Raw genomic sequence first — 19,322 nt, forward strand, 5'->3', positions numbered from 1 at the left:
CCCATGGCCAATCTTTTAAATTGTTTTTGTTTGCTGCCACAAGTGAACACTGTCCATTGACTACTAACGGAGGACAGGTTATGACTAAAAAAGCCATTTGAAATGTCTTGTGTGATCTTAAATCTTTTTCACATCAGACTGTTAACGAGAGCTGAACTGTGGATGTTCTGTACCGCACATGTACGACAACGTGAATTTAAATGTCGATAATCCAAAACCAGAAAACACAAGAATATGTCTACACACAATTAATTTCCAAAAACTTATTTCAGATCATAGTAGAAACACAAACTTATTGAGTTTGACCCGGTATATTTATTTATACTTGTCTATTTCGAAAAAAAAAATCATTCTTCTTTTGAAAGTTTCGCAAAAAAGGAAAAAACTGTACATTCAATACATTTAAATTTCAACATCTAACTATTTACAAACAAAATATGTACAATTCAAATACCCAATTATCATACATTCCACAAAAAATTCACTATACAAACACAAACAATTGAAATTTTCAAAAAAGTGAATCTGAATTCATAAAGAATGAAGAGACAAAGTCAAAAGGAAGGAGGACGTCCTAAAATAAGGAGGACTTTTACAACCAGCCAGAGCTAGTTTAAATGCTTAGTGATAACGATTGCTCCCTCAGATGTGCTGACGCATTTCTAGTCCGAGGAAACCAGTTCCCAGACTGTCATCAGGGCTTTGTCACTTTTCTGTATAAAATGCAGAAACACAATAAAGTTTGAATTATCTAGCTTGAAGCCTCTATTCTTTCTGGTATTGCACTAAACAATCTAAAATATGTACCTGTGTGTAAATATTCACAATAATAATAATAATAATAATTTTGATGTAATTCAAAATGTGAACCTTTTCATAAATCTCTAGCTTGAATTAACCTATAACACATTCGTATAGGTAGGTTCATCCATCACGCCTGTTAACCGGAAAAGGTGTTGAGGGTATTGTGGACAGATACGAGCACTAATCAAGACTTTGGGCGCCATGTTGCGGGAATTCTGCTCATGCACAGAACTATGCGCAGGAAACCAGGACCTGGGTGTATTGTGGTGTACCAAAAATCCACCTCAGTGCCCAGAACCCCTATCTGACTAGCAACAGTGTCTCATTCATTCTCTGTTCTACAGCGAAGCTACCAATGAACAAGCGACTTTGGGACCTCTCAGGAATAGTGGGAATCAAGAACACTCTTTTGTTTTTACTCTCATAAATGTCCACAATGTGAGTAATCAGAGTCAATGTATAGTTTAAAATGTTTATTTCAACTACGTGCTCTCAGATGCAGTATCTTTGCTAACATAAGTAAAAAGATGCATAAAATCAATACAATCAACATTGTTACAATTCCATAAAATACAAAGGGAGAAATCATATTATAATGATAGTGGAACCAGATCTATAGCGCCTTGTGTACCACCCTCCCCTTATTAGGAGCTAGGTATTATAATAATAGAAGTTCTCTAGGTTAAAACCGGGAACCCCATACCTCCAAAGACAGGTGAAGTGAATCACATCCCAGATCAGCACAGCTCTTTGTCGAAAGGTTTTTTCCAAGTGCTAGTCTCATGCATGCAGTGCAATATTAAAAGCACCTGAGTTTCAAAAATGAGCAGCTCTGTTTGTGTTGTGTCTAGAGCGTGGACCGATCAACCTGCATCAACAGCATACATTGTTATTTTAACATTGAACACTTTGTGCAGACTTGAGGTCGCAGTGTGAGTCTAGAGATGTGAAAAACAGACCGTTCTCATGTGAAGGAAAAGCAAGCTGTTTGTCTTTATAAAAACAGAGACATGTAGTGTCAAGTGCAAAAACAGCAAAATGGCGTTTGAGCAACTAACTCACTTATGCTAATATAGCAATGTGTGCAGGCAGAATCGTATTCATCCCTACACTTTTACAAGTAGCATGAACAGGAACTCTTGGATGTTTTTCTTTGTAACTCTTTACCGCCAAATAAAAGCCGCCAGTGTTTCTTTTCTTTTATTCCACATTGTGCTAGTCTCCCAGTGGATTTCCTGTTATATCACATTGTTTTTTTTAATGTGTACCGAAGTGAACAATCACTGGGAACAGACACTTTTTATTATTCTACAAATCTTTGGTTTTCTTCTTTTCATCTAGTCGAGTCTTTATTCATCTGGTATTTGAATATCCCACATAATTATACATATATTTCCTGTAATTTCTTCATCTCACAATAACAGCACTGTTCTGCTCCTGTCTATGTCCTCAGATGAGTCAAAATTATTGCTATTGTTATTAAGTTCTTTCTGAATTCACTGCATCTCTAGGATTATTTATAATGAAGGTGTGTGTTCGCTGAGGCTCTGTAGGATCAGAAATTGACAAAAGCTCGTCACACTTTTAGTGCAATTGTACGGTTTACCCCAGGTGTGTTCGCAATTGACAAAATCACTTCTGACATTCATTGCAATGCTCATTTTTACTCTGTGTGTGTTAGTTGATGTATCCGTAGGTTTTATAAGTGACAGAAGATATTCACACATTCACTGCACCTGAAAGGATTTTTCTCTGTGAGCATTAACGGATGAATCCTTAATGCAAAAGATTTCCTAAAGGTACTTCTACACTCACTACAGTTGTACGGTATTTACAGAGTGAGTGCAAGCTGATGTCTACATAGGCTTGATAATTGACTACATTTCTTCACACATTCATTGCACTTGAAGGCTTTTCTTCTGCGTGTGTACGCTGATGCCTGTTTAGGATTGATAATGGACTTCAGCTTTTCAAGCATTCATGGCATTTAAAAGATTTGTTTCCCCTTTATGAGCATGCTGATGATTTCTTAATGCTGAAGAGTAAGTAAAACTACTGCCACATTCACTGCAATGGTAAGGTTTTTCCCCTGTGTGTGTTCTCTGATGTGTGTGTAGGTGTGATAGTTCCCTAAAGCTACTTCCACATTCATTGCAATGGTATGGTTTTTCCTCAGTGTGTATTCGCTGATGTCTCAGGAGGTGTGATAACTGACTGAAGCTGTTTACACATTCACTGCAATGGTAAGGTTTTTCCCGTGTGTGTTCTCTGATGCGTGTGTAGGTTTGATAGTTCCCTAAAGCTACTTCCACATTCATTGCAATGATATGGTTTTTCCCCTGTGTGTATTCGCTGATGTCTCCGGAGGTCTGTTAACCAACTAAAGCTCTTTACACATTCCTTGCAATGGTATGGTTTTTCCCCTGTGTGTATTCGCTGATGTCTCCGGAGGTTTGATAACCGACTGAAGCTCTTTACACATTCACTGCACTGGTATGGTTTTTCCCCTGTGTGTATTCGCTGATGTCTCAGGAGGTCTGTTAACCGACAGAAGCTCTTTACACATTCACTGCACTGGTATGGTTTTTCCACTGTGTGTGTTCTCTGATGTGTGTGTAGGTGTGATAGTTCCCTAAAGCTACTTCCACATTCATTGCAATGGTATGGTTTTTCCTCAGTGTGTATTCGCTGATGTCTCAGGAGGTGTGATAACTGACTGAAGCTGTTTACACATTCACCGCAATGGTAAGGTTTTTCCCCTGTGTGTATTCGCTGATGTCTCCGGAGGTTTGATAACCGACTGAAGCTCTTTACACATTCACTGCACTGGTATGGTTTTTCCCCTGTGTGTATTCGCTGATGTCTCAGGAGGTCTGTTAACTGATTGAAGCTCTTTACACATTCACTGCACTGGTATGGTTTTTCCCCTGTGTGTATTCTCTGATGTGTGTGGAGCTTTGAAATGTGATTGAAGCTCTTTACACATTCCTTGCAATGGTATGGTTTTTCCCCTGTGTGGGTTCGCTGATGTATTTGGAGATCTTGTAACCGACAGAAGCTCTTCACACATTCACTGCAATGGTATGGTTTTTCCCCTGTGTGTGTTCGCTGATGTGTGTGGAGGTTTGATAATTGACTGAAGCTCTTCACACATTCCTTGCAATGGTATGGTTTTTCCCCTGTGTGGGTTCGCTGATGTATTTGGAGTTCTTGTAACTGACAGAAGCTCTTCACACATTCACTGCAATGGTATGGTTTTTCCCCTGTGTGTGTTCGCTGATGTGTTTGGAGTTTTGCTAACGTACTGAAACTCTTCACACATTCACTGCAATTGTATGGTTTTTCCCCTGTGTGCATTCTATGATGTCTATGGAGGCTTGATAATTGACTGAAGCTCTTCACACATTCCTTGCAATGGTATGGTTTTTCCCCTGTGTGTGTTCGCTGATGTGTTTGGAGTTTTGCTAACGTACTGAAACTCTTCACACATTCACTGCAATGGTATGGTTTTCTCCCTGTGTGTATTCTCTGATGTGTGTGGAGCTGTGAAATGTGATTGAAGCTCTTCACACATTCCTTGCAATGGTATGTTTTTTCCCCTGTGTTGGTTCGCTGATGTATTTGGAGTTCTTGTAACCGACAGAAGCTCTTCACACATTCACTGCAATGGTATGGTTTTTCTCCTGTGTGTATTCTATGATGTCTATGGAGGCTTGATAATTGACTGAAGCTCTTCACACATTCACTGAAATGGTATGGTTTTTCCCCTGTGTGTGTTCGCTGATGTGTTTGGAGTTCTGCTAACGTACTGAAACTCTTTACACATTCCTTGCAATGGTATGGTTTTTCCCCTGTGTGTATTCTCTGATGTCTATGGAGGTTTGATAATTGATTGAAGCTCTTTACACATTCCTTGCAATGGTATGATTTTTCCCCTGTGTGTATTCGCTGATGTGTTTGGAGGTCTGTTAACCGACTGAAGCTCTTTATACATTCATGGCAATGGTATGGTTTTTCCCCTGTTTGTATTCGCTGATGCTCTTTTATGGTTTCTAATTGGCTAAAGTTCTTGACATATTCAGTGGAATTGCACGATTTTTCTCCTGACCGTGTTTCCTGAAGGGTAAGCATAGTTAATAAACCACTTGCGTTATTTTCACATTCCCTGTATGTGTGTGATATTGTGGACGCTTGATTTCCGATTTAACAATAAAATACAAGACTCACTAAATACCTGCCACATTCATAATATCAGTAAGGCTTCCTTGTGGGTGATTGCATCTTTAGAATGGATAATGGCTTCGCATGCTTGCGGGTAAAGCTTAATCTCCGTTCCGGTAGGTGTAAATTGGGACAATACTCTGTACTTCAGAGAGCAGATCTCCGCTTTCCTTTAGCCTTCAGTTGTTAGGCTCCACTTTGTTGTGCTTTTCCCAGGTGCCTGTGGTTTGGCTAGAAAGAGTTTGCAATACACTTAGAGCACTGAATGGTGGTCTGTTGCCAGTTTAGATAGCGAAGCACTGCTCTAGCCATATCATGATGGTGAAGCGACTCGTAATGTGTACAGCTACTCCAAAGAGTGTCCCGGGGCAAAGCACAGGTCATAAAAGAAAGTAAATCCGGTTGTTTCAAACATGGACAAAAAGCCAAGGTTCCAACATTTTTTAAACATTATCATGTTGCTAACAGCTCAAAGCTGAAGAGGGAGTTTGTTCCAAGCTATGGATCCCAAATAGACACAAGACCTTCCTCCAACTCTCATACCGGCCTCATGATCAAAGCTGATCTGCAGGTGGTTTATCAGTTTTGTTGTCTTGGTTTTGTTGAGGTCATTTCTTTGTCTTGGGGTGTCGAGGTGCAGAGCTCAGACTCGTATTCACTGAATTGCCTTTGACTGCTTCTTCCTGGATCTGTCCTCTGCCTCTGATTTCACTGATGTTTTTGGAGCTCCTTATTTTTGATAATTTGTGCAGGTTTGATGTGTTATCTTCATTATTCATAATCAATCCATGCATTTAAGACTTATTTTCTGTTGGATGTAAAGAAATGCAATATTACTAAATGCAAACGTAAAGAATGTGAATACACAATATTTAACCAGCTGTAGAAGACATCTCTTCTCTACCATATTTGAAATTTAGTAAGGAACATTTTACCATACATGGATATTTCATTAAAACTGTGGTTGAACATGTCACATTGTATTTACTTCTGAAAAGGCAGTGATTTACCATTATTCACTGAGTAACTTACCAAAGAAAGGGCAGTCACAGAGCACTTGTGCTACAGGTACAGTTTTAGGTAGATGTACATTGACAAGATTTCAAATAAACAGAACAGATTGTGGAAAAAGAGAGGAATCAGGAAGCGCTGCAGTTAATTCAGTTTCAGGAAGTATCTACCAAAGGTGGCTCTTTAGGAAGTGTATAACAAAGGTAACTCTGCAGGAAATATTTAACCAAGGTAACTCTTCAGGAAGTATATAACAAAGGTAACTCTTTAGGAAGTGTATAACAAAGGTAACTCTTCAGGAAGTATACATGATAAAGGTAGCTCTTTAGGAAGTATATATGACAAAGGTAACTCCAGACACCTTTTTCTACAATGCTTTCCTGTTCACACTGGATCAGCTCAAATGTCAACTCCCGCCTTTACCTGGCAGCTTATTAAGTGTCTTTCTATAAGTGCGACGGTCCTCATGATCGCTGTACTCGCGGTTGCGGTCCAACTGCCACCATCCAGGCGGACTGTCCGCTGTATTATGAGTGTGGTGGTGGGACCGCCCCCCCCGCCAGGATCAAGGATCCTGCTGTGGAGGCGGTCTGCAAACACCCCGAATATGTTGGCAGTGCCAATGCCGACATCGCCGATCATATTATGGTCTGCATATTCACCGCCCTTTTCCCTGGCGTGGACCCCGCCATGAAAAGGATAAAGGACATGCAGGTAAGTGGGACCTCACAGGGCCCCGGCCGATTCTGCTCCTGGGGTTGCATGCGGTGGGCACATGTTGTGCCACCCCATGGAATTGCACCCTTGTTCCTGCACAGTGTGGCATGCATGAGATGGCGCAGGAACGTGCTGCAGGCACTCTTAAGGTGGTTGTATGCTGTTTAGGTTCTCCAATGAGCCTAATACAGCCGCCGCGAGACCGCTGCTTCACCGCCCACCCACCCTGGATTTAGGTCATAATCCGGCGGCGGGCTCTCAATGGGCTTGGCAGTCTGCCTGGTACCTCCGTTGTGGTAGTCCCATTGGAAGACCGCCACACTCGTAACAAAGCCCTAAGTCACCTTCTACACATTTACAGCCCTCCTGGCTCAAGCATTTCTGGATCCTAGTAACCTAGAAGACTGGAGCATTATCCTGAGTTGAGGTGGATTTTCTATCAGCGTAATATATATCCATCTCCCTTAAACTAGTCCCTGATTCTGAACTGAATGACAACTTACAAAAGTGAGGGGCAGATTTATGAGTTCTGGCGCATCTCTGCAAATCAGCAGGGATGCACCAGAACTGATGCGTCACGCAATTCCCTCCTTGCGGCACCACAGATGCGCCACATTTAGGATGCGGCGCACCATGGTGCAAGGAAGGGCAGATGCGTGACGCATCTTGTGGTGTACGGGCGGCGCATTGCTGGAGTAGCGTCGCAAGTGCGACGCAACTCCTGCAATGTACAGAGGCCACCCATACATAACGTGGTGCGTCACTCCTTACGCCTGCTTCAAGCAGGCGTAAGGATTTGACGCAGCAGCCTCGTAAAACTGACTCAGTGAAATCGTGTAGATTTCACTGCGTCAGTTTTACGGGGCTTTCCTACGAGGGAACGCCCACCCTGCGACAGAATGCCCACATGAAACCTGACGCAGGTTCCATGTGGCGCAGGGCTTTACAACGTGACGCATCTGCCTAGATGCGTCACGTTGTAAATAGGTCACAGGGATGCGCCACGTTTCTGTGCCGTTGCGTGACGCAACGGCGGCGTAAACGTGGAGTAAGTCCGACATAAATCTGCCCCTAAGACTTTAGTTCTTCCTAAACTAGTTAAAGTTAAGATCCTGTTGTATTTCAATCAGCAGCTCCTTCCAGGGTTTTTTGTAAAACAGAATGAGGGGTTATTATAATGTGCCCGACTTTATGTTGCGCACACAGATTTGTCAAACAAACATTAAATCATGTAATTTATTATTCAACGATATCAGTCATATAATCCTTATAGAGAATCCATCACAACCAATAATTTAACTGAAATATCAAGCATCAAACAGATGTGTGCATATTAATAATTGTTTTTGTTTTTCAACATTTACAAGATATTTGACTTAGTTTTGTCTGTCTGAAGTCCAGGATGCTACTTTGTGACTCAACAGGGCTTTGGTAGAGCGGGAGGAGGTGTCTGATGTCCATAGGTGAAGTCTCATTTCTCCCATCCCATATTTCTTTTATCCAGGTTTACTTCATTCCATGTCCTTCAGCTCCCTAATCCCCTCGGTCTGTGTACTCACTCAACAGGGTTCATTGTTAGCTGTGGCAGGGGACACACTTGAAGCATGCACACAGCAGATGTATGATAATGGCCTGATAGTGAAGAGGCCATGGTTGGCAGTACGGAGCTCACACGCTTCATTTCAGAAGCTCACCTGGGAGGTCCTAACTGAGGAGGTGAACACTTTTTTTGGGCTGTCTGTGTCCAGTTTATCAACGCTAAGGGTTTAGTTTCAAGTCAAGAGATAGTGCAGGATTAGAATAATTGTAATGTCATACATTCCAACAAATGTCTTTACCACGTATGCCTTTACCACGAAACACCTTTACCACGCAAGTCTTTACCATGCATATGCCTTGACCACGTAACACCTTTACCACGCAAGTCTTTACCATGCATATGCCTTAACCACGCATAATGATTTACAACAATGGCCCTGCGATAAACCACCTCAAAACGACTTCATTCAAAGGACGATCAGCCGCACTCTCACTCTGTGTCCCACGAAGACGACACACCATTGTCCAAGCACTCACTACTGTTTTATTAATTCTATAATGCAGCAACACTCAACACACAATGCCTACGCGTTTCGACTCACGCCTTCAACCGAGCAACCCAGTGTGCGACAACCACAGTGTTTTTAAAACAAACATCACTACACATTTAAGGTCTCCAACGCGGCTGTCCTCTAATCATCTATAAACAGGTTGCGACACTTGGAATGAGTGTCGTCTCTCTGAGCAAAACCAATTTGACGTGTGAACGTCTTGAAGAATATATTCAAACTTCAAAAAATCATGATTTCCATCGTAATTTATTCCATGTTTCTTCACAGGAAATTGTATGTATCATATAGCTGATTGCTAGTTTAACATCTTTAAATTTCCCATGATTTTCAAAAAGACCATTGAGAGTTCACCCAATGCATTTTGGACTTTTAAAGTCCTTCGTCAGGGGTAGTCTGAAAATAATGTAGAAAAAATATATGTAGGATCTTTTCAAGTGTCACATTGCACAAACACATTTACAGAATAAAATAAATCACATGCTGCAAAATCATTACTGATTCAACCATAATTGTATCAAAACCCATAAGTAAAATTACACAAAACGAGTAGCATAAAACCAAAATATCAAGCACTATGAAGAGGAAGATAAGTTGATAGTCCCTAGAAATCCTGATCAGAAATAAACCATGAATGTATCACGTTTACCCGAGGTGTAAGAAATGAATATTAGAAAGTGCAAGTAGCTCGAGGTTGGAATGAAAAACGAAAACATGATAGGCAGTGTACGAAAATCGTAATTACCAAGTGAGATAATGTGTCAAAGTAAAGTGTGTCGAAAATAGTACCAAATTAAAGAAAGAGCGTGAGCCCAGATAAATTAAGCCGGATATACCGTATGGAGAAGTGCGGTCGGTTAAAAGAATGTGCTAGCGGCGAGTGGACCAAACTTACTTGAAGGTTCAGAAACGAACAGCGTGTCAACGCCGTTCAGCTATCTTTGCACCAAAGCGTGTGTTTGTGAAAAAGAAATAGTGAAGGGGGAAAGTGAACTAGAAATGTAAACATAGAAAGAGGACACATATGGTGGTGGCCATCTTGTAACAGTGTATTTGGAAGATGAAAGGCAAATAGTGAAACTGAATGGATTAATACTGCCCAGTAATGTACCAGTAAATGAAAAAAGTAGATAAAATGTAGACAGTATGTAAGAAACAGATATCAAGAAATACAGATAATTCATGACTTCATAGGTAACACAAAAATTCCATCCGATCATTTAAACACAAAGGTTTTGACGATTGCAGAAATTTTATCCAGTAATTTTCCCTTTGCAAGATAAAGTTAGTATTGTCTCTGTCATCGCGCTTAGGCACCACTTCAACAGCAGCAAATCGTAATTGACTGATGTTGTGTCTAAGTTCTTTAAAGTGAGCTGCTACAGAAGATTTAAGGTTTTGAGTCCTGATGTTGCTTTTGTGTTCATTAATACGTGTCTTTAACTTGCGAGAAGTTTTCCCTGTGTAGATCAATCCACAAGGACATTTGATGATGTACACCAGATTTTCGGTATTGCATGTGGCATTGAGTTTCAGCTTGATGTCACTGCCTTTCATGGGGTGTTTCAAGATTGACCCTCTGATAAGGTTGTTACAATTTTGACAGTTAAAACAAGGTTGATTGCCTTTGTAGATGGTGGAGGTTACTTGTTTCGGTTTGGTGATAATTTCTTTTAGGTTGTGACCTCTTTTGTAGGCAAATAATGGTGGACCTTGAAAAATGTGCTTGAAATCAGGTTCAGTACCTAGGATTGACCAATGTTTGAGTATAGATGTCTTATATGATCTCGGGTTGACTGAATATTTCGATATGACCACAGGTCTTTTGCTGGTGTCTCTGTTTTTAAAGGTCAATCCCTCCTGTTGACTCAATTTATCACAACGTTCTTTGGCATTTTTAAGAATGGTTTGCGGATAACCTCTTTGTTCAAACCGTCTGATCATAGTGGTTGCCTGTTCTTCAAACTTGGTAGTTTCAGATACTATTTGTTTGCTGTGGTAGGTGGTATTTCAAAGCCGTCTGGTGAAAAGATTTGTAATGCAGGGTGTTATTCTTATCAGTGGATTTTCTGTGTAGATCAGTTTCCAGATGATAGTTTCTTGGTTGACCTCATGGGTGAATTGAATGCGATCATTAATATGATTCAGTTGTAGTAGTTCATTGTTCAAAGATTCATGGTCTCTTTGCCACAAGACAAAGATGTCATCAATGTACCTTAGGAAAATCCTGGCATGTGTCTTCCAAGAATTGAGGTTCAGAATATTGTTTTCTTCAAAATATTTCATGAAGGCATTGGAATAGACCGGCGCGGCACAGCTGCCCATAGAAGTACCGGACAACTGTACAAAGTGCTGGCCCTCCCATTGGAAATAGCTTTGCTCTAATCATCTATGACACGTTTTGTGATATACTTCTCCAATTCCCCTTGTAATTCCTCATTTCGCCCACATTTTCACACAGAAATGTTGGCAGTTTTCAGTGTTAAAGTATATAGATGCTCTGTATTTCCAGATTTCATATTTACGTGGGGAAGATAACTGCTTTTACCGGCCCCATCCGCACTAAAGAGATTATACGTAATAAGGGTTACACGCTGGCTGACCTCCAGACTGCCCCTAGGCTTGTCTTTATGGCTGCTCCACCTTCAAGTCTCTGTGGTTCGCAAGTAACCTTCCCCAACGGACAGTGCTCTTAACGCCTTAATATCTCGGCGGGATGGTGTACTTGCTTGCAGCACATACAGGAGATCACCATATCTAATTAAGTTGGCCAAACTTTATGATAAGGCCTAGAACACAAGCAAAGGTAATGCGCTGGGCAGCTTCCCCTACTTAGCTGTGTTCACATTCAGTCCTGTTAAGCACTGCCATGCTCCCCGATGGAACTTCCCGCCACTGACGGGGCTGATGATCATTTCCAACTCGAAAGCAGATGTATTTCACGAATAGAACAATATCCAACGAGTCTTTACTCTTTCATACAGCATCCCTCTTGCAAATAACATTTGTTCTCCAGCAAAGCTAGGTGACAGCAGTAGCCAGTGTGTCAGGGGCTCTAGTCCAAGAAAGAAATTCCCTCTTTGACTCATGTTAAACTGTGAAATACAGCAATAATTAGGAGTTCAGTGGGCCCTGGAGCCAATGCACCTGCTGCACTAATGGAAGCTACGCCTCTAGTTTGAAAGTAGGAATGGAGGAAAAACAATCCGTGTTTGGGATAAATGTGATTGTGAATACATCGAAAATTGCGGGTGTGCTAATGTCATTTAATGTGTTTTTTAATTTGGAAGGCAGGCTTGGGGAATACCTAATTAAAAGAGGCTTTATATCTTCTACGGCAGAAAAGGGTGTACCTACAAAGAAATACACATACAAAAAGATGCACAGGTCCACAAACACACACACAAAATATGAACACACAGATAAGAGTGGGCGGAGTTGGCGGAGTACCACTACACCGAATTCTGTGGAATTGATCAAAAACTCAGTGAATTCTGCTCCGCAACTCCATTCCGTCTCACCACAATTAAGAAAACAGAATCCTCACATACCCTTGGGAAAACGACAAGTAACGTTATTACATGCTAAAATGAATATAATCATCTCACAAAAGTGAAAATGAAAAATACAGCAAGCAGTGAGAGAAGTGATGATTTTGGGGTCCTTCCTAACCTAGGGACAGGACCAAGCAGAATCCTTGAACACAAACAGCACACGATGCTGAAATGATTTGGTGGTGGTCCCATCCTCCTAGGACCACCCCAAGCACAGGTATAGGCAAAAATAAAATCCCAACCAAAAGGCCCTGCAAAGCATTATGGGACAAAATTCTAAAGTGCAGTGAATATTATAGTATCCAATATCAAAACCCTCCTCAGGGGGCAGGCTCTCAGGCTCAGCTGAGAGATAATACAATAATATTCACTAAACTCTAGAATCTTGCCCCATAATGCCCCGCTCTCAGGAAGCAAGAGCATTTTTTTCTGCTCTTGCTTGCTAGTCAAGTCAAGTCAAGTCAAGTCAAAGAATTTATATAGCGCACTACATACCCAGAGGGTCTCAAGGCGCTTAGGAAGGGGAGGAGGGTTACTTGTCAAATATCCATGTTTTAAGTTGCTTTCTGAATGCTAGGTGGTTCTGGGTAAGGCGAAGGTAAGTGGGGAGTGAGTTCCATGTTCTAGCAGCCAGGTATGAGAAGGATCTGCCACCCATGGTGGTCTTGTTGATGCGAGGTACAGTGGCGAGGGCTTGGCTGGAAGAACGTAGTTGGCGGGAGGGGGTGTAGAAGGACAGTCGTGAGTTGAGACATTCTGGTCCGATGTCGTAGAGTGATTTGTGTGCGTGAGTTAGCAGTCGGAAGGTGATTCTCTTATTGACGGGTAGCCAGTGGAGGTCTTTCAGGTGACCAGAGATGTGTTCGTTGCATGGGATGTCTAATATGATCCTGGCTGAGGCGTTTTGGATTCGTTGGAGTTTCTTCTGGAGTTTAGCGGTGGTACCTGCGTAGAGGGTGTTTCCGTAGTCCAGTCGGCTCGTGACCAGAGCATGGGTGACAGTTTTCCTGGTTTCGGTGGGGATCCAGCGAAATGTTTTTTTGAGCATGCGAAGAATGTTGAAGCAGGATGAGGATACGGCGCTGACTTGTCTATTCATAGAGAGTGAAGAATCCAGGATGACGCCTAGGTTCCGTGCGTGGTCTGTCGGGATGGGTGCTTTTCCAAGGGCTTCCGGCCACCAAGAGTCATCCCATGCAGAGGGGGATGTACCTAAGATGAGGACTTCTGTTTTATCTGAGTTCAGTTTCAGACGGCTGTGTTTCATCCATTCGGCAACTTCTTTCATTCCTTCGTGTAGGTTAGTTTTGGCGGTGCTGGGGTCATTGGTGAGAGAAAGGATTAGTTGAGTGTCATCCGCGTAAGAGATGATGTTGAGGTTGTGTTGGCGGGCGATGGCCGCGAGGGGGCTCATGTATACGTTGAAGAGGGTGGGGCTGAGTGAGGATCCTTGTGGTACGCCACAGATGACTTCAGTGGCCTCGGACTTGAATGGTGGAAGGCGGACTCTCTGGGTTCTTCCGGTGAGGAACGAGGTGATCCATTCTAGTGCTTTTCCTTGGATTCCGATGTTTTTGAGGCATTGTAAAAGGGTGCTGTGGCAGACTGTGTCGAATGCTGCAGAGAGGTCGAGGAGGATGAGGGCGACTGTGTCTCCAGTAGAGTTCGAATGTCGTCTGTTGCTGCGATGAGGGCGGTCTCAGTGCTGTGTTTTGCTCGGAAGCCAGATTGTGAGGAGTCGAGGGATTTGTTGGCTTTGAGGAAAGCGGCGAGTTGGTTGTTGACAGCTTTCTCGATGACTTTGGCCGGGAATGGAAGGAGCGAGATGGGGCGGTAATTTTTGAGTTCGGTGGGGTCCGCTGTGGGTTTTTTCAGAAGGGCGGTGAGTTCAGCGTGTTTCCAGTTTTCCGGGAAGGTGGCGGAGTTGAAGGAGCAATTGATGACGTCTCGGAGGTGCGGTGCTATGACGGAGTCTGCTTTGTTGAAGATGTGGTGAGGGCATGGGTCTGTGGGGGATCCTGAGTGGATGGAGTTCATTAGGCGGATGGTGTCCTCAGTGGAGATTGGGTTCCAGTCGTTAAGGGTGTTCACGGGGGAAGAGTGTTCAGCATAAGGTTGGGTGGGTGTGTCTCCGGGTTGGTTGTCGAAGCTGTTGTGGATGTCTGCAATCTTGTTGTGGAAGAATGAGGCTAGGGAGTCGCAGAGGGTTTGAGAGGGGGTGATGTCATTGGAGTTGGCCGAGGGATTGGAAAATTCCTTGACGATGTTGAAAAGTTCCTTGCTGTTGTGGGCGTTGTTGTCAAGTCGATCCTTGAATGCTGTTTTCTTGGCCTTTCGGATTAGTTGGTGGTGAGTGCGGGTGGCGTTTTTGAAGGCGTCCTTGGTGCTAGTGGTTGGGTCTTTTTTCCAGGCCTTTTCAAGGGAGCGGCAGAGTTTCTTGGACTTCTTAAGATCATCGTTGAACCATGAGGCCTTCTTGTTGCCAGGTTTGCTTTGGCGTTTTTTCAGTGGTGCTAAGGTGTCGGCGGTGTTGGATAACCATAGGGTGAAGTTGGCGGCGGCTTGGTATGGGTTAGAAGAGTGGGCTGGGGTGTTTAGAAGGAGTGATGAGGAGATCTGGTCGGTGGTGATTTTGTTCCAGTTTCTTTGCAGAGTTGGTTGGAGGTGGTTGATGGGTTTTGGCTTGTTGTAGGTGAAGTGAACGCAGCTGTGGTCAGTCCAGAGGAGATCCGTAGTGTGGCTGAAGGAGACATGATTGCTGGAGGTGAAGATGGGGTCGAGAGTGTGACCTGCGATGTGGGTGGGGGAAGTGACCAGTTGTTTAAGTCCGAGGTTGGCGAGGTTGTCCAAGAGGGTGGTGGTGTTGCGGTCGTTGATCTTTTCAAGGTGAAAGTTGAGGTCTCCCAGAAGGATGTAGTCTTTTGAGGGGAGCGCGTGAGGAGAGATGAAGTCCGTGATGTCTTCACTAAATTTTGCGCGGGGTCCTGGGGGCCTGTAGAGGAGGGTGCCTCTGAGTGTGGTCTTGGGGTCGATGTGGATCTGGAAGTGAAGGTGTTCGGAGTTGGCGAGGTTGGCGTCAGAGCTGGTTGAGATGCGGATTGATTTCTTATGGACGATAGCGATTCCTCCTCCTGTGTGGCCGGTACGGTCCTTGCGTGTGATCTTATAGTCTTCAGGGATGGCGATGGTGATGTCTGGGGTGGAGGAAGCGTTCATCCATGTTTCTGTTAGGAAGGCGATGTCCGGAGAGATGGTGTCTAGTAGATTCCATAGGTCAATGGCGTGTCTGTGGACCGAGCGGGTGTTGAGAAGGATGCATTGTAGGTGGTTGGGGTCGGGAATCTGTGGTGTGGTCGTAGCGGAGATGTTGTCGGTGCCGCTGAATTTGCAGGAGTAGCAGGAGAAAGGTCCATGGGTGTGTCCAGGAGCGGCTTGGACGCAGTTGGGGGGACGGCCGGGGTTAAGGGCTAGGAGGGTGGCGGCATCGTAGGTAAAGCGGGAGGGCTGGGCAATGCGAGGGCCAGGGGCTCTGGCGCTGGGCGCGGTCCAGGCGCGGACGGGCGTAGATGGGCTTACCTTTGGCGCACCTTCGGCGCGGATTGGGCGCGGTCGCTGCGCGTGGACGCTGCGCGCGGGAGCAACTGTCATATATGGATAGTGGAGGGGGAGGGGCGAGGGCGGTTCAGCTGGGAGGCGGGGCGGGCTAAGGAGGAGGACAATAACAACAAAATGGAGGCGGAGGGGTCAGACCGGCAAGAGGGCTTGGGGGAAAACGCAATTTCTGCACAGAGTCACGCTAGCAAGTCAAAATGCAAATGAACAAAGCGGCGAAATGATCACAAAATCTGCTACAAAGTCACGCTGGCAACTACACAATGTAAATGGGCAAATCGGCAATTTAACTATGCAAATGGGCAGCGCGGTAAATAAAGCACGCAGCGGCAATCAGAGCACACAGCAGGCAGTAATTAATAATCAGAATCCAGAATGTATCATATGCGCAGCACAACGATACCGCAACAGCAGGGGAGCGACCACTCAGCTTGGAAGTGAAGAGCGAGTCACGGCGCTTCCAGGTAAGGGAGCGCTGTTTGTTGTTTGTGGGAGGGCGGTTCAGCTGGGAGGCGGGGCGGGCTAAGGAGGAGGACAATAACAACAAAATGGAGGCGGAGGGGTCAGACCGGCAAGAGGGCTTGGGGGAAAACGCAATTTCTGCACAGAGTCACGCTAGCAAGTCAAAATGCAAATGAACAAAGCGGCGAAATGATCACAAAATCTGCTACAAAGTCACGCTGGCAATTACACAATGTAAATGGGCAAATCGGCAATTTAACTATGCAAATGGGCAGCGCGGTAAATAAAGCACGCAGCGGCAATCAGAGCACACAGCAGGCAGTAATTAATAATCAGAATCCAGAATGTATCATATGCGCAGCACAACGATACCGCAACAGCAGGGGAGCGACCACTCAGCTTGGGAGTGAAGAGCACAGTGGAACACAGTTTGCTGTGGCTTGGCCGGAGCGGTATAGCTCCCGCCAAGCCACAACAAACAGCTATGTTCCAGGGGTGGGCACCCCGGGAAATAGCAGGAGTCTGGCCTGGGGTGCCCAGGGCCAATATTGGCTGCAGGTTCTTCATATTTTCCCCAGGGCTGCAGAGGGGCCATGTGTCCCCTGCAATACATTTAACAAAAAAGAGGTGGCAGTCCCTGGGGTTGCAGGGGGGTCTGTGTGGCCCCCACACATCAATTAAAATTATAGCCCTTGAGAGGTAGTCCCTGGGTCTCCGGGAAGACCACGCTGGCCCCCCCTTCCAAATTGACAAAAGGCCCAGGGAGGTGGCAGGGCTTCTGTGTGCCCCCCGCATTATTTAAAATTAAAGCCCTGAGAAGGTGGCAGCCCCAAGGGTGGAGGAAGGGAGGTCCGCGCAACCCACGCTTTGTGTAAAGAGAAAGCCCCAGGGAGGTGGCGGACACCGGGGCAGGTGGGGAGTCAAGGAGCCTCCAGGGAAGTGATGGTTCCTGGGCAGTGGGGGAGGCTGTACAGGGCTCGACAAATCCACTCGCTCGCTCGCATTTGAGAGGGAGAATTGATTAGGACAAGCTATTTTTAGGTCCTACTCGCCCTTTCTGACGAGTAGGAAGACAAACTAACTTTTGTCCTCTGTCTTTGAAAACGGAGCAAAAGTAACAAGATAACAAGATTTAAAGGCATTTTTATTGCTCACAAAGGTAATGAGCAATAAAGATGCCTTTAAATCTTGTTATCCTGTCAGTTTTGCTCTGTTTTTAGAGACGGAGGTGAAGTAGGTTACAGTCAGGTCGATGGGATTTTCCAAGGTACTAGACCTGCAGGACTAGTACAATTTTTAGGATTTGTCGAGCCCTGCTGTGCGACCCTCCCCCACTTTCATTTTTTTTTTTTTGGAATTTTTTTTTATTTTGCAGACAGAAAGAATAAAACATCAAACAAAAGGTGCCACATAGGGCGCACAGATTATCCCACACAGTGGGAAAGCGTTAGCGTAAGACGAGGCAATGCTGCAATACAAGAAAGTCAGTGAACAAGAGGCTTCGCCAGCCGTAAGTGTCGGCAGTCCTGCTCGTATCCCCCAACATGGGGTTGCTCAGTTAGTGCAGCCGATAGGGAGTCCAGAATCGCCATGCCCTCGAGGTGAGCCTCGTCTTATCGACATAACTGTCCCAAAGTAGCACCCAACCATAACCCCCCCACAACTCCCCCCCCCCCTCCCGTGACGGTGCCGCACTCATCCCCCATACATCCGACAGGCATACTTTAGAGCTGAAATAAATGTAAATTCCTCAATGACGCCGGGCAAACTGCTGAGGGCAAACCAGTAGAGAGAAAGGACACCAAGGGGCCCCACACGTGTTTGAAGTTTTTGTAGTTGCCTAGGAATATGTCCGCCATTCTCTCGAGACTCAGGAGCCTCCACAGTCTAGCGTGCCAAAGGGAGATCGCCGGGGCCTCTTTCCGCTTCCAGGCTGATGCCAACGTGAGTTTGGCCGCGCCGAGACACAGCCAAAGGATCTTTTTGTCGGCTCGTGTCTGGTGCTCAAGGCCAGGGTCTCTCAAACCCAGTAGCACGAACTCCAGGGAGTCGTCGACAGGGTACTTCAGGATATCTTTAATATGGGATAAGATCTCGACCCAGAAGGGTTTGATGATCGGGCAGTCCCACCAAATGTGGCGGAAGTCCCCCAGGAGGCCGCAGCCCCTCCAGCACCTATCCGTGACAGCCGGGTAAATGCGATGAAGTCGAGCCGGGACCATGTACCATTGCGTAAGGGTTTTTAAATGCGCCTCCCTCAGGAGTATGGAGTGATTAAATTGCGTCATGTCCTTCCAAAGCGCCGACCATTCGCCGTCGGTGATATCCCTCCCTACCACCTCCTCCCATTGCTCCATGTAGCGCGGTCTAGGGGAAAGGGCAGAACGAAGCAGCAGTTGGTAGAGAAAGGAGATGGCCCCCTTCATGGTGGATGTCTTCAGGAGGAAGGCCTCAAAGGCGGATGGAGGTCTCGTCGCAGCCTCCCGTACACCCGGTGACGTGGCCCAGTGGAGCAGTTGTAAATGCCTGTATTGTTCCACCGGCTGCACTTGGTAGTCCCGCATGCAGTTCCCAAACGTCAGGGGGTCAGGGCCGTGGAACAGGTGGAGTAGCGCCCGGCACCCCCCCTCCCTCCAGGCGTCAAAGGGGCCCTCGGTGAGTGCCGGTGGAAACTCCGGATTGAAATGCAATGGAGTGAACGGGGACGGAAAGGTTGTCCATCTCTCATCACCCGCCAGGGTATCCCAGACTTTCAGCGTAGTCCCCATGGGGGTACTAATATACGCGTTTGCTGGGCGGTCCCGCTTCGGTTTCCAAGCCAGATCCCAGATGG

General features: G+C 45.2%; 1 protein-coding gene across 1 annotated transcript; it reads right to left on the minus strand.

The window, feature by feature from the left end:
• Window positions 1-1,548: 1,548 nt before the first annotated feature.
• LOC147738018 (uncharacterized) lies at window positions 1,549-5,827 on the minus strand. The gene is made up of 2 exons (XM_086951809.1): window positions 3,080-5,827; window positions 1,549-2,997 (listed from the first exon to the last, which is right to left on the minus strand). Exons 1-2 carry the CDS (start codon window positions 4,933-4,935, stop codon window positions 2,775-2,777), a joined length of 2,079 nt encoding a protein of 692 aa, XP_086807935.1. The 5' UTR covers window positions 4,936-5,827; the 3' UTR covers window positions 1,549-2,774.
• Window positions 5,828-19,322: the final 13,495 nt, after the last annotated feature.

This window comes from Lissotriton vulgaris, chromosome 1_1, assembly GCF_964263255.1.
Source record: "Lissotriton vulgaris chromosome 1_1, aLisVul1.2, whole genome shotgun sequence".
Classification (NCBI taxonomy): domain Eukaryota; kingdom Metazoa; phylum Chordata; class Amphibia; order Caudata; family Salamandridae; genus Lissotriton; species Lissotriton vulgaris.